This window comes from Podarcis tiliguerta (genome assembly GCF_965153285.1).
Source record: "Podarcis tiliguerta genome assembly, chromosome: 4".
In the NCBI taxonomy this organism is placed as follows: domain Eukaryota; kingdom Metazoa; phylum Chordata; class Lepidosauria; order Squamata; family Lacertidae; genus Podarcis; species Podarcis tiliguerta.
The window spans coordinates 82,751,567-82,774,154 of NC_139537.1; the positions used below are offsets into that span (position 1 = coordinate 82,751,567).

The window sequence follows — 22,588 nt, forward strand, 5'->3', positions numbered from 1 at the left end:
TTTTGGATGGTTTATGTACATGTGCAGAATAGTATGGGATTAGCTTCTCCACAGTAGAATACCAGTCAAAAACAAACACACACACAAAATTTTGATTTGTTATTTTCTCTACTTCAGAGAAGATATTCTTAACATTTCATAACTACATAAATACTTCCTTAAATCAGAAAAAAGATGTGACATAGCGAAAAGGTATGTTCAAATGATATATTAAGCAAGCTTTTAAAAGCTGCCTTTGGGCAGCATGGGAGGCCCCAAGACATCTTACAAATATAAAAGCATCAATAAAATAGGTAAAACCCATACATACAATAATAAAATATCACAATAGCATTAAACCAACATTCAGCTAAAGAATTTACAAAAGCAACATTTTCGCTGTCTATGAACAGAGGCTTCCATAATAAGCATGTCGCTGTCGAACAAGTCCTGTATTATCAATATGTTTTATTCTAACACCACAAGTTGGTTAGGCAGCAGAGCTTGGAAAACATCTTGCTCCTAGCAGATTTCAAAATGGCACACACACACACCCGGGCAATTATTCCTAGTACTGCATAATAAAACAATGCGAAGACGAGTCTTGAAAACATAGATCAATAAATCTTTCACGATACCTCTTGGTGGCAGGTCCATATCCCCTGATGTAAGTCCTATCAAATTTGGTCTTTGGGCATGCACTCTGTGTCTATACATGGGCCTTGAAGTGATAGTTATACTTGGTGCTTCAGGATTATAGCCATCTGTGTCGTATGTTTCTGTTAAAGAGAAAGTTGTCTAGTTACACTACAATACAGAAAGGGTTACATAGCTCCAAATTCAAACAAGGCAGTCTATACAACACTCTCCATAGCTATGAAGCTAAAACTATCTGTAGTGGACAGATCAATACCTTCCTTTCCTCTGGATAATCTTCACCAGAATCCAAAGAGCTGCTTTGGCTCCTCTGTGGAGCCTGAACTAGCTCAGTGGATTTAAAAAATAATAATTCTGTTTTGAATATGAACATCTGATCCCCATGACATATTTCGTATTTTGTAGATTTTATCTTATTTTTATCCTGTTGTACACCACTTGGATGGCTTCAGGCTATGAAGCATTCATAAATTTGCAAAAAATAAAAATAAAAAAATTACAAACTGCTTAAGCCCCATGAGTTTCAAAAGTAGTTTGCTGCAAGAAGTTGGCTGTTTGGAAAAAATACATTTCATGTTCCATGGGGCTCGGAACTAATTTTGCAATGCTTTTGATCCTGTTGTCGAGTGTAAAACGACATTCTACAGTTTTATTCTTTGACAATGACAAGTTTCTACCAGATGATAAAATCTATTACACTCCAATTGTCCATTGCATCTGTCTAAGGATAATAAGACTTTCTTTATCATGAGTAAATATTCTAGTACTGCACCTGTAAAAAGAGAGGGTGGAGCAGGCAGTGGCTGGTGATGAATACCGGTTGTTACAACCGTAGGAACAGAACTAGTTGCAGAATTTGGGGGAGCATCCATACCAGAAGGTTGCAAAGGTGGGAGAGGAGGTGGTGGTCCTGCCAAAACCAGAAATAATTTAATATCAAAAGTGAAAAGAAAAAAGCAACCACATACAGCACAAAATATAATATCCTGACCATTGACAGAACTATGGATCTTCAGAGGTAAGACAGCAGCATAAAGGCAGACATAGGGATAGAAGAACTCACTATTTAGCTTCTGGCTGTTTAATTAAGGCTATCCTCAGTATGTAAATAAAGGTCCTGGTTGTTTTAACCAATGTTTAACAAGTGTACAGTCACCAGGGAAGCTACTTGCCGTACTATGTAGGTTCACCGTAAAAATAGTAGCATGCTGTTCCCTAGTAGTGTAAGGTGAGGAGTAAAAGGAAAGAGGAGTAGTGCTTGGTTACAGATTTCAGCTTGGTGCCTGAACCACAATTAGTTCAAACTTCGGCCACCAGAATTTTAAATGCAACAGGTAATAGAGAAAATATATACACTCATCCTTAGAGATACAGTTGGTCTGAATGCAAATTTAATAAATGTGCCAATTTTGACCTTTAAAGCTTACGAGATCTGCACCATTATACCTAAAAGTACACTACTTTCTATATGTTCCCTCTCCCAGGCAGCGAGACCTTCTGTGCTTGTTTTGCTGAGGCCCTTATGCTTCAAGATGTATCAAGCTGCTGCAAAACCTAGGGACTTCTCAGTGACGGAAATCCAGTTATGGAACTCTATGTCCCAGGATATTTTCTTGTCTTCCTCCTCATTTTTAAGAAAAAAGGCATTTTCCCCAATTTGGTTTAGAGACATTGTATCTGAACAGTGTTTTAATGTGCATCAACATAGTACAGTAAGTTATTTTGAAATTTAAAAGGTACATCCTACCTGTAACAGGTGGAAGGCTGGGTGGCAAAGGGCCTGGAGGTGGAACAGGAGGCCTAAGGTTTACAGGAGGAGGAGTAAGAATAGGAGGCGGTGGAGGAAGTCCTGGAGGGGGTGGTCCTTCAACAACCGGGGGCTGTGCTGGAAAAGGCAGTATGCCTGGAAGGTTCACATCTTCTACAACTACAGGGTCACTTCCATGATCAAATGGACACATATCTCCTCTCATACAGAAACCCTTTTCTGAAAAGTTAAAACAGTATGTTACCAGAAAGTCTGCAGTGTTCTGAGCAGTGCAAATTAATAGCTTTCCATTCAGTTTTAGAAATGAGTTCATAAACCTCCAATCGCAAAGAAAGCTCCACCCAGTTTTACTTTTTATGTTTCACTTGTAAAACAACAAAATGAAATACGAAATACTAAGGATAAGAAATAGTTTAAAAGATAATATTTAAAATGTCTGGAAGATATAATGGTTATTGTCATCAATGCTCGGCAAGGCAATGGGATAACTCGTTTTTGGTTCTTACCATCATAGTCTCTGCAACGTTTCTTTGGCAGTGGAGGTCTCCCATAGGAATTGTGGTCTAATTGTTCTTCATGAAAATCTGACCAACTTTCAGTAGTATTATTTCCATGGTGAGCAGGAGCGATAACCGTTATAGTGCTACTTAGTGTAGGGGCAGGGTAATGGCTGGATGAAATGTTTGTTACAGAAGAAACAGGAGTATAGTTGTTTTCTAACGGCTCTGTTCTGTCCAAGTCATATTTTGGTTTCCCTATATCCCTTTCTGCAAAGAAGAACAAGGCATCCACATTATGTCAGTAAGACAAGTATTACGCAAACTGATGAACATTTTTAAAACTAAAAAAACTCCCAATCCCAGCTGGTTTATCAATCTGAAAGCATGCAGGACAGCCAATGGCAACCTCAAATCACATTTACAAAATACAATTGGCTAAGTGTCTTAAATCCTGAAACACATAAATAAAGCCCTTTACTGTGGGACAAATGAGGTATCAAACCCAATAACTTGTTGTGATGTCATTTCATCAGATTTCACCCAGAGAGAGATCTGGAGGAGGCCCCATGAGTGTGCTCTTCTTCCCCAATAAGCTCACCACGGGAAGGAACAGGCAAGTGAACCAGAAGAAAGACAGAAGAAAGACTACTGAAAGTCAAATATATACAGTTTTTCTCGGTTCAATTGCTCCTTTGTACCTCTGGTGTACAGAGTGTGGAAAAAACATGCGAAGGAAAGCAACAAGCATGTGTCTGCTCATCCAATGCATGAGAACAAACACCATCAAACACCATGATTTTACTTCTAAGTATATATCCACAGGATGGCACTGTACTTAAAACATGGGTGTCTTAGAACACACTTGTGTGGCATATTTGTATATTATTGTCCTGGTACTTTCAAAAGAAATCTTCAGAGCTTTTCTAGAGCATAAACATAATCATATACAGTGGTGCCTCGCAAGACGAAAAGAATCCGTTCCGTGAGTCTCTTCGTCTAGCGGTTTTTTCGTCTTGCGAAGCAACCCCATTAGCTGATTAGCGCTATTAGCGGATTAGCGGCTATTAGCGGCTATTAAAGGCTTAAGGGATTAGCGGATTAGCTGCTAAAAGGCTATTAGAAAAAGGGGGTGGGGAGCGAAAAAAAATCGCAGCAACTCACAAGACATTTTCGTCTTGCGAAGCAAGCCCATACGAAATTCGTTTTGCGAAGCACCTCCAAAACGGAAAACCCTTTCGTCTAGCGGGTTTTCCATCTTGCGAGGCATTCGTCTTGTGGGGCACCACTGTATATTTATTCCTACTTTATATCCTGCCTCTCCTTTGAGGATCCCAAGGCAGCACATATGATTCCTCTCCTCTCAGCGGTATCCTCAGACTTTTGCAACGTCCGGCATTGGACAGAACATTAATGATCATCTGAATGTATCAAATGATATCTAACCACATATATTGAAAAGTTTCTGGTAAGCAAGTCTTATCCATCCAAACCTGAAAACGTTCATTTCCTACAGAGTACCAATTTGTAGTTTGGAGACAGTCCTACACTCATTTATTCATTTATTTATGTTTATATACTGCTTGATTGTAAAAAAAAAACAAAAAACCTTTAAAGCAGTTTACAAAAAGAATTGCAATGCTGCAAGTCAGCATGTGCAGAGCATCGCTCACCTCTGCTCCTTGTTCTACTTCTACTTCGACTCCTGCTCCTGTCGCGGTCTCGATCCCGCAACCTCTCCTTGCTCCAGCTTCTACTGCGACTCCTGCTGTAGCTCCGGCTCCGCCCCCTTCTTCTGTTGTAGCGGTCTCTATAGGACTCTCTTCGCGGGGGATTCCGGTCGTAGTCTCTCTTGCGAGAACGCTCCTCTTTCTTTCTTTCATCCCTGCTTCTAAATATTTTGGATTGTTACACAGAAATAAATTCTAGGCTCTAAACAAAAAATTCATACCAAATATAAGAGTGTAACCATCTGTATCAGAATCAGTGGAAATATTTTAAAAATGAACGCAAACACTATTTTAAGTGCCAATTCTGGGCAAAAACAAACTTTGAACCAGCATCAGTTATCACCTACCACAGGCCATTTTAAAAGCTATATAGTTTGGGGCAGTGCTATTTTTCTAGAAAGAGAGGTGCTGGAACTCACCAGGAACACCTTCCTTGTTTGTTTATAATGGCAATGGCACCTACCAAAGAGGTGGTGGAACTAGGTCCTGGTGAGTTCCAGCTGAAAAAAAAAAACAAAACCCTGGTTTGGGGGCTTGTTCAGGTATCAATACATCACCCAGGACTGGTCTGAGGGCCAGAGCACAATGGCATCTTTCTGAGTGGTATATCATGAGTGAAACCACCACCGCTCTGGAGCCCCTCTGCTGCCAGCACTCAGAATGCTGAGGGGAAAATGAGCTGCATCAGCCCCGGCCCCATGAGGCACCAGGGTTTGATGTAGCTTGTTCCCCCCCCCTCCCTTTTTCATCCTTGCGATGCATTACTACGGTGGTGCCTCGCAAGACGAAAAGAATCCGTTCCACAAGTCTCTTCGTCTTGCGGTTTTTTCGTCTTGCGAAGCAAGCCCATTAGCGGATTAGCGCTATTAGCGGCTATTAGAGGCTTAAGGGATTAGCGGATTAGCTGCTAAAAGGCTATTAGCGGCTTAGATCAGCTAATAAGCGGCTTAGATCAGCTGTTAAGCGGCTTAGCGATCAGCTGTTAAGCGGCTTAGGGGCTTGGGAAAAAGGGGGGGGAGGGAAAAAAACCCCAGGAATCGCAAGACATTTTCGTCTTGCGAAGCAAGCGCATAGCAAATTCGTTTTGCGAAGCACCTCCAAAACGGAAAACCCTTTCGTCTAGCGGGTTTTCCGTCTTGCGAGGCATTCGTCTTGCGGGGCACCACTGTATATTGTAATGTTTGGCTGGTGATACATTGTGATGTTGAAAGGCGGTATCGCCCAGCCTTAACTTGCACTCCTATTCCCCACCCCCATGAACTCCCCATAGATGCAAGAACATGCTATGCCATTTGAGTTTCTGAGCTCAAGGACATGAAGCTCTGTTACTGTATATTAGAAACAAACTGGAATACCAATAGCACAGCACCAGTGTTAGAAACTGAGTTAGGAAAGCTAGGAGCTCCATGAGCTCAGACATTCTAAGCGGTAGCCAGGGCAGGATTTGCTTCCATGAAAAATGGATGCATACCAAAGGCAAATGCTAATTCAAATGCAATAATCTGTGCATAGTTGGGTGCTTTCCTGCAGATGCAAGTGTTGTGCATTTCCCCCAATATATCATACAAAATGTATATTGACTCAAGACAATCACCATCTATTTAAGTGGGTGTAAAAAACACTGATGATTCAGAGTTGTTGCAGGAAAATTCAGAGGTTGACAATTTTCTAATACAAAATTTACTAAGGTGCTCTTTAACTTCAAAACTGTCAGGTGGCAGGAGATAGCTATGTTTGAAAGCACACTCCCTTATGTATCTATAAAAACTTCATTAAAAACTACAAAATTTGGATTGTGCTCTGTATTGTATTACACATGGAGACTTGCTCATTTATACCTTTGTATCCTTACCATATAATTTGTTTCAAACGGCTGTAACAGAAAACAATGTAACTAAATCCACCTCAAAACATTTATACATGAAAAAGGAAGGCAAAGCCAGTAAAAAACAGCATGAAAACTTTATTAAATAACCTCTCCTGGTTTTTACTACAAGGGACAGAATACATGATCACCTGGTTTCTCGATAGCGTGAACTTGACTGAGGGGGACTATGGTTTAGCCTTCTAGAAAACTTTTTCTCTCGCTCTTCCTCTTTAATGACCTTGATAAAGAAGGAAAATGAAAATCAGACAAGAGTACAACACCCAGAGAAACATCCAGAAACCAAAAAAAATAGAACCATTTCAAAATGCTTCTCAAGAATTCTATGCCAACCTCAGCCCTCAGAACTGCACATCTCTGTAACAAAGAAGATGCCTTGACATGAGAATTTGAAGTTTAGAAGAGGCATCAGGCAAAAAATTCCACTTCTCCCATGCCTTGGGTTAATTAAACAATCAATGACCTTTTAAACTGGGAGGTGTTGCTTTTGTTTGTTACCATGGTATGTCCTTTTGTGTTTTTATATTGCAAATCGCTCTGTGAACTTTGGATGAAGGGCGGTGTAGAAATTTAATAAACATAATAATAATGAGTGATACAATAAATAAGGGTTTTTAGACATATATGTGATAATCCACTCTTGCTCAGGGTTCTCCAAACAAATATTGCACCTGTAAATACTAGTCTCACACCCTTGATCCAATAGTAACGCCCATAGCTTCATTCTCTAAAGTTCACTCTATCATGTAGTTAAGAGTCACCAAGTGAAGTTTATCCTCAACGATCACCTATCAAAAGTATTGAACTTTAAGAAATTGGCATTTAAATGCATTGTAACTGAAAACGGATTAAACATACAGACGCAAATTGCAAGATACGCATTAAGAAGAGGATGCATGACTGATCCCTACCTCTTCCTTCTTAGTTTCTTTTTCCTGATGCTGAAAAAAGTCTGATTTCAGGCTTCCCGATGTCGGCTGCTCCGGTGGAGGTAGATAGCTCTTTGTATTCACAGCATCAAAAAGTTTTTCTACGAATATCTGGGTCTCTAAAACAAGATCCAAAGGTAACACTTGACAAACAATTTCTATGCCTAGTATTACTCAGAATTCAATTAGCCATTTTGCATTGGTTGAGCAAATGGTCACTCTCCTGTTTGCGTGGGGTACATGACAACTGTAGGCAGTAGGGAAGACCAACAGTAACCCTTTCACCAAGCCTTTCCCATCACAGTGCTATCCCCAAAACCCATCCCTGGAGCTTTCAATCTTGAGATAAGCAGCATCAGGCATTCATCTGCCTCCTCAAGTGTTGGCACACTCTTTATAGACAGCACATGGGAAAAGAGCAGTTCTGGCAAGCAGAGCACAGAGGAGAGAGAAAAGAAGTACATCTACTATGCACTTTGGAAAGTTTTGTTCGTCTGTTCTCTATAGGTTGCCTCTTGATATACCGTCACCAAACTTGGTAGAAGAATGCCCAAGGTGGGGGTGGTAGTCTTCGTCAATGTTTGGATGCCACGAGCCATTTTGAATCAGGATGGTAGACTAAAACACAACTTTGGGTTGACTACGATCAATTTTTGGTGTGACAGATACAAACTCACAAACTGAACTATTCATTTAAAAATGACAAAAGGTTTGGGTTTACAAAAATGTCTGGGGAGTGCTCTGTAATTGAAAGCAGTTGATTTATTATATTTACAGTCATACCTTGGAAGTCAAACACCTTTCAAGTAGAACGTTTTGGCTCCCGAACGCTGCAAACCCAGAAGTCAGTGTTCCAGTTTGTGAATGTTATTTGGAACCCAAACACCTGACACGGGTTCCGCAGGAGCTTCCTGCAGCCTATCAGAAGCCATGGCTTGATTTCCGAATGTTGTGGAAGTCAAACAGACTTCCGGAATGGATTCCATTCAACTTCCAAGGTACGACTGTATTTTTTATATATCTAAGGCATCTACTATTTAATTCTTAGTATTTCTAATACTTAATTCTAGATGATGATCCAATAACCACTCAAAAGGATTCAGAGCTTCCAAGAGTGAAACATATGATGCATTTATTTTCTACAACAGGATTTGACTATTTGTAATGTCTTAGATGTTATACACTACTTTATTTCTTTGAATCAACAAATCTGTTGGGCTGCATACTTTTTTGTTCTATTTAATGCAGAGCGATTCAGCCCAGGATGCAATAATAATCATATACAATTAATTCAAGATGGAGTCAGAATTCAGAACAAGTCAGTGATATATTTACAAGAGCTTACCCTTTTGAAGAAACACATCCAACTGATCAACACATAATGCCCTCAGTTCTTTCTCACTTTTATCCTTCTTTACCAAAGCAAGAACATACTTAGCTAGAGCTGATGGGTCTGCATCACATCTGTAAAAGGAGCAAAACAAGACTGCTGTCAGTAATGAAGATATCCTAAAAAGTTAACTCGAGCTGGTGCAGGGTGTTCCACATCTTTACACTTTCATTTTGCATTGATGTCTGTTATATAAAATGAATCAAGTGTCAACTTCTACTGAAAAAGCCAGTCTATGAGTTTCATCAATTTGTTTTGCTTCACTGCATTTTGGACCACTGTTGTGCTCATGGCTGTTCCCATCCCTTAACAAGGGTTACCCAGCCTTCAGTGACAGGGTCAAAATGTGTAAGGTTGACCCAAAATGCTGGGCATTGTATACCCTTCAGCCAGGCTTTCTGCAAAGTATTAAATCCCCTTTGCCCCAATCACTAAAATACAGGCACGAGCATTTTAGGAGCATTCAACTGATGTGTAATTGCCAACACTTGGGAGCTTTTGGATGTGGAATGGGGGCGGGGCAGAACAGGACTGGCTAATATATGCTCCGCCGACATGTACAGGGGGCAAGAACAGAAACCCCACGCAATATGGTCACTGCCTATAACATTTTGCTAGTTAGTAAAGGAATTGTGGCCTCTGCTGTTCTTACTTATTTAAAAAAAGGTGGGTGAAGTTTCAATAGAATAGTTTTACCATTATGATGTTCATTTTATCAATGATAATTACTGGGCTTCTAGCCATTAGTTACTGTTCTGCAGACTATATGTAATTAGCTGATGAGGTATCACACAGAGAAAAAGAGAACCAGCTAATACTAAACATAAAAGCATTTCATGGCTAACCAAAAGTTGGCTCGAGGACAATCACATTGTCACTTATTTCTTAATCATCCGTTGACAAGTGGGGTTAAATGCACCCCAACAGCACTGAAAAAGCATTCATAAAACTTTTGGGTTCTTCCACAATTCAATGTTGCAAATAGTCCTCAATGATGAAAGGTTGTGGAATACAGTTATATATTGATACCTGTATGTATTTAGCTTGTTATAATACAGTTCTATTTAAGAAAGCACTATGGTGAAGTATAAATTGCCATAGGTTGTTTCTGTGAGGATTAAATTATGGAAAAATCAAGGTTTTAACTTTTACAACTTTTGATGTCAATTCTGCCACTACTGTAGTAACTGAGAAACCATAAAAGCTGCACAAAAGTCCAAGAAGTCAACATGATCCCAAAACATTCACTTCCTTTAACACCACCACAAATGGTATCAGGGCAGGGTCAATAACATTCCACACATTTGCCACCAAATTGCTTTAGAGTTCCAGATAAAGGGAGATCTAGGCTTTTCAATATGCTCGTACACGTCATCTTCAAATTTACTTATCCAACTAGAGTATCCTTAAGGTGTAGGTGTGATACACGACTGGCATAGGGTTCAGCTGAAACTTTACTAACTTGTGTCATCATTGTGCATCTATCTAAAGGAGACTAATTTCAGTCTCTCTGTGGAGGAGTGTGATATTCCATCTAAACAAGTAATGTTCTCTGACCGTCATGATCAAAGTAGCCTTAAAGAGATGGTTCAAGGAAACTGGGAACACCTGAAAGCATCAACAGTCTTTGCAAGACTGGATGTTCTTTTAAATTAAAAATTAACTTTACACTATTTTAAGTATTCTTTATCCATTATGTTCTTCAAGACAAAACAGTCGGTCACTTGCACATAATATAATATTAAACATAAGCACTTCCCATTCTTAAAAACAAGATACAAGGTGTATCTTGCCACCTTTTGCATTTTATTGTTGTAACCCATCCTGGGACCTTACAATGAAGGGTGCATAGGAAATCTTAAAGATAAATAAAAAAACGTGGGCTTCTCAGAAATTCAACAGTCTGACTCAAGCATGAAAATCATATTGAGTAAAGAGGAAGGTGAGCCAACAATGGTGCTGGAATGATAACAAAAGACCTTGTAGGGGCTGGTTGCCATGATGATGTCCCTTGTTGTGTACCCTTTAAAACCTTTACCATATGAAGCTTCCCGTGTCATGATTCCCCTGGATGCTTCAAGTTCAGAAGCTTACATCTGCTTCAAATGTTTCAAAACCATGCTAGACTGCAACACACACTTGTTAAAAGTCACTGTATTTTGCAGTTACTCGGCAAACCTTCCGAGGCTGGATAGTTTACACAATTACACAGTACAAGATTAAAAACCTTTAAAAAAGAAGTCATTTTAAAAATGGAAGTTTAGCTCTCTTGTCAATTACAGACATTCTTCCAGTTTTTATATAGCTCACAAACTCATTTGAACTATTTACATACAACATTTACCATTTTTAATTGACTTGTTGACAAGAATCTTGTTGCCAATATGGCATAGCATCATAATTTGTTTAGCCATCTGAGCAAATATTTCCAGAAATCAAATTTCAGAAGCCTAATGAAAGTTATAAATGTATACCCCAGTTCTGAGCTACAAACTCTGCCCACTCAGCAACATTCAGTTGTACACACTTTATCTTTGTATTCTTTTGGATAACATTTTATAGAAGTGGTACAAACAGCAAAGAACAAATCCAAGTACTGTATTTTTCACTCCATAAGACGCACTTTTTCCCTCTTAAAATCTAAGGGGAAATGTCTGTGTGTCTTATGGAGCGAATGTGTGGTCCCTGGGGCGGGGGGGGGCAGGCTTCCCCCGCGAGCCCCGGCAAGCTTGGGGAGCAGCGGGAAGGCTGCACGCAGCCTTTCCGCTGCTCCCCGACCTGTTCTTTGGGGCTGGCAGTGGGAGAAAGCTGGGCTTCCCCCGCCAGCCCCACAAGCTCCTGAGCAGCTCTGGGGTAGTCCGCGAAGCCTCCGCAGGGCAGTGCGGAGCCTTCATCCCGCTGCCCTGGGGAGGCTTCGCGCAGGTATCCCTGGCTTTTGCGGGAGGTGGTGGAAGGGACAGAACAAGGCTCTCTCACTTCCCCCACCTTCCGCAAAAGCCCCCAAGAGCCGCATATTTTTTTTTCTTGAATTCCCCCCCCCCCCCAAAAAAAAGTAGGTGCGCCTTATGGTCAGGTGCACCTTATGGAGCGAAAAATACAGTACTAGTAGCTTACCTGCAACATCATATTTTCCAAACGTAACAGTTTTTAGTGGTGTCCCCTGGGAGCAAAATGAATGGGTCATCCATGCAACTTGCTCATATATTAAACTATGAACTACGTATAAAGAATCCAAATGACATGAAAAATGTGAGAAAATCTAAGAAAACAGGAGACCAAAAACTTTTAGAATATAGGAAGAAAACAAATCCTCTCAGGAAGTTAAAAAAGAAAGGAGGACTTTAAGTCCCAAAACAGGCAAGTACAGAAAATCATTACAAAATAAAGTATGTCCATCATGCTGTATTTACTCGAATCTAATGCTCACCTTTTTTTTGCCAAATGCCGTTGCGAAAATTAAGGTGTGCCTTAGATTCTATGGCACATTTACATTCACCAGCATATACTTTTTCGGTTTCAATGTTCTGAAAATTGAGTTGTGCATTAGATTCAATGGCGTATTAGATTCAAGTAAATAAGTGATCTCCTTCTTCAAGAAAAAGATTTCTATTCCACATTGTGACTATTCAGTCAAGCCATTTTATCATTTATTCAGGCTACGTAAATGGAATAGAAATTTATTTGCCTCAGAAATGTATGCAATGCATTTCAGTTTACTGTTCCAATAAATGTCTGCATTATTTTGAGGCTTTGCCTCCTTTTGGGGACTTGCAGGCCTCTCAGTGCTGCCCCTTCCTCTTCCTGCCCAAAGATTTCTCCTACACACAGCTTATTTACGGTAATATAAAAGATGGGAAGCCGAAGTAATAATAAAACCATGAACTACATTTAAACCATCTCCTTGATTGTATTCCCGTCATAATGAATTACAGGAACAAAATCCCAGGGCATTTAACAAGCAGAAGGAACACTTTCCATTTTAATGAGCCTATGCTTTTACAATGTCTCTGTACAATACAAATGTTTAACCATGATTTCCCAAAATAACCTGAGTTAGAAAATAGGAAGCTTGTGCAAAAAGTATCATTCCAAAAGAACTAAAGGGCAATAGGCTGAATATCCTGAAAAAGCCAAATCAAACAAGTAGTCCAAATGAGAAATAAATATGATTGAAAACTCCAGGGAGCACCGCAGTAAATCAACACGGCAACAACAATGACTGAAAGTGTTTGCCCAGTCTACACGGACAGCACCTCCAGGGATGCTTTTAAACTAGGAGACAAGTATATTAACAAGGAAAACAGGGAGAAAGACTGTTCAGAATAATAATCGAAACCTATTTTCACAATAACCATTCCATATTTACTTATTGTGTTCACAAGACTGCTGTCTTATGAGGACACTCATCTTTTATCAGATAGATTCTCCATTAAGAAAATCTACCATATTTGAAGTGGCATCGGTAGACATATGAAAGAAAAGTTTATGCATGTTTCTTGGAGAGATTGATTGCAAAGAAGTCTCCATGTTTGGTATCAAAAAGTGATATTTTTTTAAAAAAGGACTCCAAGTCAATGTTTTCCTTAGCCACATATTTATCTGCAAAGAATAGTCTGGTCCAGACATGCAGAACTATAAGATGGGAATGGGAATGGCAGAACACACCATCTCACTTCAGACGATGGAATGAATCACATTTTTTAAAGCTCTCTGGTGTGAAAAAAAAAGTGTGCCCATCCAGTGCAACAAGAACAAGGCTGAACTAGAATCTTTCTCCCTGGTGTGCTACTATTACCTGCAAATGTAGCTATGTAATTTGCTACTCACTTAGGGCTGGTAATAATCGTTTCCAAAGATCACCCGAAAGTTGAAGGTGAACCTGCCCAAGCAGCTATTGCTGCACTATGCTACTCTGCCCCAAGTAGGAAAATAGTGAAATGCTACAATGGTTGTATTTATTCCCTCAACTCTACCTAGATAAGACCTTTTGCTTGTTAAGAAGGCTAGACAACAGAGCACTAGGACTGCATCAGCAGCAGTGCTGCATCTCCCAGCTCAACAATTAACAGAAAAGTACTATGCAATATAGGAAACAACCATACACTTAGTCAAAGCAGCTCAGTATTATCCAGACCCGTGATTCCCTAATACTTTCCCCTCTATGAACCGCTTGAAAATTAGACTCTTGAAGGGCCACTTAATGATTCCCACCCCCACCCCCGCGCACGCCTATTGTAGCTATTGTAATGCACTATGTGAAATGATGTGTGACTTCTATTTACATTTTAACTGCTTCTTTTATTTCTTATCCAACACTGATTACAAGTTGAAGTCCATAGAATTCCACAGAATTCACAGGCACACTGTGGAACACCGGAATGATGTTTGTGAACCCCTGGTCCAGACTGACGATGGCTGTCCAGGGTTTCTAGCAGGAATTTCTCTTAGCCCTACCTGGAGTTGCCAGGGATTGAACCTCCATGCAAAGAAAATGTTCTACTTCTGAGCTGCAGTCCTTCCCATTTTATAAAGTGGCTACATGTGTCCTATCTCTTCTGTTCTTAAAGCAGAGAGCAACCACAATGCGGTGCCGCTTTTCCAGACAAGATGCAGCAGATGACCAACCACTCCTGAAACCTAACTGCAAAACTGCAGAAAAATATGCATATCTGACCAAGGATTTCCCCTTGTTTGCACATATACACATGAATGTTTCCACACACAGCACACTTCACTGGGCACAACAGTTAAAGAATCGTCTTGCATTTTCAGTACAGTGGTACCTCGGGTTACATACACGTCAGGTTACAGACTCCGTTAACCCAGAAATAGTACCTCGGGTTAAGAACTTTGCTTCAGGATGAGAACAGAAATCACATGGCGGTAGCGCGCACCAGCAGGAGGCCCCATTAGCTAAAGTGGTGCTTCAGGTTAAGAACAGTTTCAGGTTAAGAACGGACCTCCGGAACGAATTAAGTACGTAACCAGAGGTACCACTGTATTTATTTGGCACCCAAAATCACACCTTTAGAATCTAACTGGTCATCTGCTCCTTCCAGGACTTTTGTGTTTAAAAAGCTCATATTGCATTTCCATCTAGGGTTCACTATCCTCAGCCAAACAAATCAGCTCTTGCAAAGAATGTAAGGATTTCTGTATAAGGTCTCTACTTCTGCATTTGAAACAAGAATCCCGGGCGTGACCAAAAACTGGACAAACTGAGAACCAATAATAACTCTTCATACCATTTCTTATCACGCTGGTTAGGGAGGCTTAATCTGCACACAGCATAAGATTGTTAATCTCAGGGTTGTGGGTTTGAGCCCCATGTTGGGCAAGAGAGTCCTGCATTGCAGAGGGTTGGAATAAATGACCCTTGGGGTACCTTCCAACTCTACGATTCTATAATCCCAAAATGTAGTTACACATCCAGAAATCAACTTACAGTGTTCAACTTCTGAGACAATGCAAAGGAGTAGCACAGTCATTAAATTTTCTTATCATGTTTTGTCCATTCTGCTTTTATGCAGTAAGTTATATTAAAATGATGTTTTGTTATGTTAAAAGAATTACTGATTCTTCATCCCAGGAGTATTTCCACTGTACCAACACCCTGCTTTGCCACAAATCACAATTCCTGTGTGTTTTTCTACATATCAGCTGCACAGTGCAAACCGTTTGAATTGGTGGTAGCCCGGAAATAGCTGGCAAGAATAAACATCTATTAAAAACACACTGCACTCTCAAACTTTGGTGTCAACAATTCAATTCAAAGCACCAAAGAATAAACCAACAATTCAATTAAATACATTGTTAGGCAAGAGTGTCAAACAGGCAAGAACGACAGTTGACATTTTGAAAATTTCTTGCAACTGAACTTTTACTTTTACCCTTTAATTCCTTGCTCACAAGGAACTGTGAAGCATACGACTTTATGACAGAGGTGCATAAAGCATTTGTTAATTAAGTGTGCTTTCTCATAAGGAAACTATACATCATCCAATATGATGGCGGTATAATTCTATACAGCATCAGTTATTCACACTATAAAGTCTGAAACATACATATGTAAGAGTCAGGTGTACCAGATCAAGGCATATGCATACATAAGCCATAGGTGCAGATCAGTTAAGCACAGCAAACTTTCACAACAAATACAGCAATGGAAGGTCAAGTCACCCATCCTCTTGCACAGCAGTGCCCTTCCACAAACTTCGAGGCAGCAATACCTATGTGGGCTAATTTCCAACTTTTGTTTCGAGTTGTACCACTACAGGCTGCAGATATGGGGGCTGACGTGAGTTGAAAGCACCTCCATACACAATGTTCTCCCCTCCTCCACCCCACCAAAGACAAAAAACAAACACACCTTCACAGAGTGAACTAGATCAGTGGTTCCCAATTAGCTAATTACTGAAGACCCCCCATTTTTAAAAATCCAAGCCATGGGAAAATTTGATAACTCTATGGTAGCTACCTCTGCAAGGCAATTTTTTGAACAAAATGTGGAGCAGCCCCTAATAAGCAAACAATTTTAGGTACGCTAAAAAAAACAGACGATAAAATTTGTGATATTACCATGCAAAAATTTATTTGAGGGAGAAGCAAGGGATGGAGTTGCAGACCCCCGGGATAGGTTCTGTGGACCCCCACGGGTCCCTGGACCCTAATTGGGAACAGTGTTCGAAACTTTTTAAGATTCAATAATCATAAGGTTATGATGGTTTTCTTGCTAACCACAGACAGCCTTTAAGGCTGTCACTTTCTGTTTGGGTAGTGCACTGCAATAGCTTTGAACAGAACACGTGTGCTACTTTTAAATTGCCTACACCCAGCTTTCGAAACTCCCATTATTCGAGGCGTGTTCTGTGACAGGGAAATCATTAGCGTGAGCTGTTTCTGAGCTCTGGGCGCAGTACAGCACCTGAGATTTCTGCTTAAAACTGCAGAGTGGAAGGAAAGGAGGACCTTTTTCTGCCTCCCCACTTCCAGCTGCTCTCCGAAGACCGGAGAAGAGCCCTCTTAAGAATACAGTGGTACCTCGGGTTAGGTATTTAATTCGTTCCGGAGGTCCGTTCTTAACCTGAAACTGTTCTTAACCTGAAGCACTACTTTAGCTAATGGGGCCTCCTGCTGCCGCCACGTGATTTCTGTTCTCATTCTGAAGCAAAGTTCTTAACCCAAGGTACTGTTTCTGGGTTAGTGGAGTCTGTAACCTGAAGCGTATGTAACCCGAGGTACCACTGTAGTAGGGAGGACCAGACCATGTGCAAAATCAACGTAACATTTTAGCTGCTGTTCATTCATTTACAGCTTTGTATTCTTGCTAAGACAATAAAAAAGCACACCGTGGATCCCATAACCTAGGTTTAAGGTGCCACAGGGCTCCTAACTTTCCCATCTCGGTTTCTAACACTGGCATTCCAGTTTGCTTCTGAGGTACAGTAACAGAGCTTCACGTCTCGAAGCTGTTCAGACACTAAACACTGAATGGCATAGGGTGTTCATGGTTGGGGGGGACAGGACAGGGGTGTGTTAAGGCTAGGCGACCCCGCTTTTCAACATCCCCAGCCAAACCTTGCAACGTAGTCACGCGTCGCGATTGGGAACCACTGAACTAGATGCAAGGGAGGAAGAAGAAGTCAGGTTTCTGCACACCAGACCACCCCCGCCCCTCACCCCAGTGACACTATGGGTCCATTTTTGTAACCCCCGCTTGCAGAGGCTCCAAGCGGGCGGGTGCGCATTTATGCACCTCCGCACACGCATATGCAGAATGAAGGCGCCCTGAATACACGTGTGCGCGCGCGTTCAGACGTCCCCCCACGCTCCCTACTACTCACATGGGCGCCAAGGTCTTGCTGAGCCACGATTTCAGCGCCTCGAAGTTTTCTATGATCATTCTCGCCACCATCCAGAGCCGGCCCGAGCCCCGCCTCCTCAGGCAGCGGTGACGAGGGCTTGGCGGCGAGGGCCCCGGGCCTGAGGGGACGCCGAGAGAGAGGCCCGAGCCAAGGAAAGGGACAACGGCAGGCGGCCAGGCAGCCTCCCCGGCCCTGACTCTGACCCCGGAATGCTTATGCGGACGCGGCCCCAGCTAAAGCCTCTCTCCTTTCTTTCTTATTTCCACCCCCCCTTTTCCCGCCCCTTCCCTTCCTTTCCTCGTCTTCTTTTCGCGTAGGGAACAACTAAGATGGCGGCGGGGAAGCGTCGCGAGGCTTGCCGAAACCTCGCGAGGGGGCGCAACGAGCGGGGAAAGCGGGAGGCGGGGAGAGCGAGCTAGCGCGCAGGCGCACGGCGGGGCGGGGCGGGGCGTCACTAGCCGGAGGAGGCTGCGCGCGCATCCCCGGCTGGTTTGAAGGGCCGGGATCGCCTTCAAAAGCGTGGGGGCGTGGCCCGTCGGAGGGTATGGAGTTATAATATATGCAATCCCGAGCCGAGGAGATAAATGATTATACAACCTTCAGAAGACATCTGAAGGCAGCCCTGCAGAGAGAAGTTTTTTAGTGTTTTATTTTTATTATGCTTTTTATATGTTGAAAGCTGCCCAGAGTGGCTGCAGCAACTTACACAGCTGCAAATAAAACGTTTTAAATGTGTTTTAAGGTGCAATATACAAATGTGATGCTAGATGGCGACAGTGAACTCTGCAAAATTCAATGTGTTTTTCAAAACATTTTTTAAAAAGCATTTTTACAGCGTTTTTTTATATGTGTGTAGATTCCACCCCAGTCTTGGGAGGGATTGGAATAAATAATAAAATTATTATTATTATTATTATTGAATAAGATGTACCTATTTTCATTGGAGAAATGTTGGAGGGTTTGGAAATTCCACCCTCTATATAAATATGCTTGTGTGCCTGGAATGAGCCCATTCTACCACAATGGGCCTGCCTTTCCGCGTTCTGCAAGACTCTCCTGCGTCTGGCGTATGACAAAGCTGCCCCTTTGGAACATGTCCTGATGCCTTATGCTTCTTTTCTCCTCTTGCTCACCCTAGTTACTTGGCAGTAAGTACTGCCAAAGCCTGCAGGAATCATTTTCAGAAGAAGAAGAAGAGTTTGGATTTGATACCCCGCCTTTCACTCCCCTTCAGGAGTCTCAAAGTGGCTAACATTCTCCTTTCCCTTCCTCCCCAACAAACACTCTGTGAGGTGAGTGGGGCTGAGAGACTTCAGAGAAGTGTGACTGGCCCAAGGTCACCCAGCAGCTGCATGTGGAGGAGCGGAGACGCGAACCCAGTTCCCCAGATTACGAGACTACCACTCTTAACCACTACACCACACTGGCTCTTTTCAGGAAAAGTTTGCAAAGCTCTTATTATACCACAAACTCAGCACTCAGTTGCTAAAGTGGACTGGAAACTCTATTCACAAATATTCACTGGGGAAACAGCTATTTTGCCCATTTTTACCCTAACACTGAATATAGCAGGCTGTGGGGAGTGTATTAAAGTGTGTCTCGCTGCCATTAAGTGGGTTTGAATATACTAATGTGGAATAACAAACTGTATTAGTGATGTAATTACAAAATGTGAAGGAGGTGAGGACAGGTGACCCTACCTAGGCCCAAAGTCACCCCCCCCCCACCAGGCCTCAAAACTGTCCAAAATTCCTTTTGTCTTCTAAAAATCCACAGCTAAAGCTTTCTTCTGCTTTTCTCACAAGATGTTGTGCATAGGCAAAAATGTTACTTTTATCTGCACAAGAAGGCTTCAAAAAGCTAATGAATAGGCTCTGTTCAAAGCAAGCCTGAGAACTGACTTTTATCTCATTCAGTTGCAACATATCTTGGACATGCTAAACCGCTCTCACCCCCCTTTTCCTGGGAAGAGTGCCAAGAGTCCCAAGACAGGAGCTTTCTGTTCATGCTCAGGAACCTCAACATGGGGCAGGACTCTGAAGAGGAGGAGAAAGGGGAGGGAACTAAAAGGGGAATATATGCTCTGTGCAAATGACTGTGAACCCGTGCTTGTTTGTGAGCTATCACACTTGCTCCTTCTACCAGTTCATGGATGGTAGAAATAAAGCTTTTTCTCCTAAACTATTCCTTGAGTGTCTGTTGACTCCCATCTCCCTTTCCCGGGCGCAATATTTTTCCCACCCGAGGGCAAAGCCTCATAAGGCTACAAATGAAGAATTACCGTATTTTTTGTCCCATAGGACGCTCCGTCCCATAGGACGCACCTAGTTTTTTGGGGGGGAAATAAAGGGGGGGAAATTCCCTTTATTTCCCCCCCAAAAGCAGGTCGGGGAAACCGAACCAGGTCGAGGAACAGCGGGATGGCGGCGCTGTGCCTCCCTGCTGTCCCCCGAGCTTGTGGGGCTGGCCAATGTCTGCCCGGCACGAGGGGCGCTCTGCTTCAGGGCGCCCTGCCCGCCAGGCGGCAGGCTGCTATCCGCAGCGTGGGGAGCCCTGCGGGGAACTCCTGGAGGGCTCCCCACGCTGCGGATGTCTGCTTGGCGCGAGGGGCGCTCTGCTTCAGAGCGCCCCTCGCGCCAGGCGGCAGGCTGCTATCCGCAGTGTGGGGAGCCCTGCGGGGAACTCCTGCAGGGCTGCCTAGGCTGTGGATGTGTTCCCGAAGCGCTGGGCGCTCTGCTTTCAGGGCACCCGACGCTCCGGGAAGCAGGCTGCTATCCGCAGCCTAGACATCCCTGTGGGACCTCCCGCAGGGCTGCCTAGGCTGCGGATGTCTTCCTGAAGCCTGGAGGGCGAGAGGGGTCGGTGTGCATTCTCCCCGTAGGACGCACCCAGATTTCCCCATCATTTTTGGAGGGGAAAAAGTGTGTCCTATAGGGCGAAAAATACAGTAACTTCATGATTTAGCTGGACTCGGGACTGGAGGAACAGCAGCACTTGTAACTCTCCATGCTTTATGATAGAACATTTTCATGCTGGATGTAGTGTTGTACAACCGTAGCTGCATTCCTGTTCCTGTTTTATGAGGTATATGTGGCCTATCACATGTAAAGCATCCTGAGAATGCTAGTATTGTCTGATGATTCAATAAATCTTGGGTATGAGGGCCCAAGACTGTATGGCATATGCAATTTGTGGCTGCCAATTTAAAAGGAAAGGAAGGAACCGTTTTGAGGATAGAAGTTTTTGGCCTTCTTTACCATTCCCCATTTGGCTATTTCTGTATTCCAAGTGCCTCCAAGCAGCTAACTGCTTCCGTGTTCATGGGAGTATCAATTATGGTCATCAATACTGTATAATAAATATTATAAATAGTTTTGTCCTCCTCCTGAACACAGCAGAAATAGAAACGAATTCCGTCATGTGACTACAGCAGTCAAATGTGAAGCCATTAAAATCCTGTAGTGTGACAAATCCTCTGAGGATTTAAGCCGTAAAATGCTACATACCGCGAATGGACCTGAACTGAGGATCTCAGGCTGAAATTCTCCATGTTCCTGGAATGCATCAATATCCTTAGCAACACGGAGACTCTTGGCTGTTAAACAATTGTTTGTAGAATGGAATGACCGTGCATGGAACTTGGTGACATCGGGATGAGCCTGTCAAGCCCATGGCTGTCGTGCGAAAAATGAGATTTGACACTACAGTCTGTGGGCCTGATTTTGTGTGCCCATGAAGTATGGAAATTGACACAAGGGGAATTTCACCATCTGGCGTAGGAAACAGGCAGAATGGATCTCAGGTACTACATCTTCCCTCATTCAAATAGCTCGTTTTTTTACAGAGGAGGAGAATAGTGCACCCCCGGAGTAAAAACAGCAGACGTCCGGGGAAAACACTGCAATGTAAGAATACCAATGTGTTGTACATATACATGGAGTTAGAAAGCAGTTGTCTTTTTGTAAGATGGAAATGTGGGGGGAAACGAATGAGAAAATCGAAATGAAAATCTCATTATTTCAGGTTCAAGACTGGAGGGGAAACGGTTAATTTGACACTGGAATGTTGGTATTGGCATTCTGGGTAGGTTGTTTTTTTTTGGGGGGGGGGGGAGAACAGTCAGAAATCCTGTTCCTAGAAAATGGACCTCCACAGCAATGCTCATATACTTACATAAAATAAGAATGTACACATCTGAACATTTCTAACTTTAAAAAATGCTTCGGTTTGACAAATTTCACCTCCGCTTCTTGTTGCGACTTAGAGTCGGCAAAAGGAAACTCGACAATGTAAGCCTACTGTCTTCTGTGCTTGCTTCGTGAGGACTAGTGTCTTAGTTGGGTGCCATGTTTGGAGGTGGCATGGCTTCCCACAGTTATCTGACTGGCCACTTTGAAAACAGGATGCTGGGCTTTTGGTCCGATCCGCTGGGCTCATCTCTATGTTCTTGTGCTCCCTGTTCCCCGCCTGTTTCCTTGTTTGTGACACCGTAGCTCCCAAAGTGGCAAGGACACTGCCACCACAATCCTGCGTGTGTCTGTTCAGAAGTCCCGGGTAAGTGGTTGGATTGGAGTTACGAATCGGCAAATTTTCAATTCAAATCTTGCCCCTTCCAAGAACTCATGAGGTGGTTTTAGGCAAGGGACGGCTTTGCCTCAGTTCTCTGTCAGTACTATTGGCATAATAATACTATTTTGAGTTGGGGGGGGCACACAGGCACCTGGCTCCACCTAACTATTTTTCAGAAGGGTTGAGAACGTGAGATGTCACATGCTCCAAGGAGACCGCAAGGCCCGTCACGGTAGCGGGAAGGTCCAAGAGCCCCCGCTGCAAAGTTAATTTTCAATATGGTGAAAAGGAGACTGTTTTCTTGCCACTTAGCCTTGTTT

The 22,588-nt window shown here is 42.5% G+C and overlaps 2 protein-coding genes across 7 annotated transcripts in view; one reads left to right on the top strand and one right to left on the bottom strand.

Annotated features, from left to right (window-relative positions):
• RBM26 (RNA binding motif protein 26) overlaps window positions 1-21,290 on the bottom strand; it is a 47,654-nt gene extending 26,364 nt beyond the window's left edge. For 4 of the 5 annotated variants that reach the window (XR_014510437.1, XR_014510438.1, XM_083437713.1 and 1 more), the window contains exons 1-9: window positions 17,679-18,155; window positions 8,791-8,909; window positions 7,428-7,564; window positions 6,648-6,736; window positions 4,575-4,792; window positions 2,911-3,171; window positions 2,384-2,623; window positions 1,409-1,546; window positions 618-758 (exon numbers count right to left, since the gene is read on the bottom strand). Coding sequence is in view for 3 of the 5 variants with exons in the window: in XM_083437713.1 (XP_083293839.1) it covers window positions 618-758; window positions 1,409-1,546; window positions 2,384-2,623; window positions 2,911-3,171; window positions 4,575-4,792; window positions 6,648-6,736; window positions 7,428-7,564; window positions 8,791-8,909; window positions 17,679-17,749 (1,414 nt within the window). In the remaining 2 variants the exon portion in view is untranslated. Of the gene's footprint in view, window positions 1-617; window positions 759-1,408; window positions 1,547-2,383; window positions 2,624-2,910; window positions 3,172-4,574; window positions 4,793-6,647; window positions 6,737-7,427; window positions 7,565-8,790; window positions 8,910-17,678; window positions 18,156-21,205 lie in introns of those variants that run through there. The other variant, XM_083437712.1, reaches the window with a different exon arrangement.
• Window positions 20,875-22,588, top strand: part of NDFIP2 (Nedd4 family interacting protein 2) — a 52,524-nt gene continuing 50,810 nt past the window's right edge. The window contains exon 1 of one of the 2 annotated variants that reach the window (XM_083438102.1): window positions 20,875-21,501. In XM_083438102.1, coding sequence (XP_083294228.1) covers window positions 21,439-21,501 — 63 coding nt within the window. In that variant the 5' untranslated portion in view covers window positions 20,875-21,438. The remainder of the gene's footprint in view (window positions 21,502-22,588) is intronic. The other variant, XM_083438100.1, reaches the window with a different exon arrangement.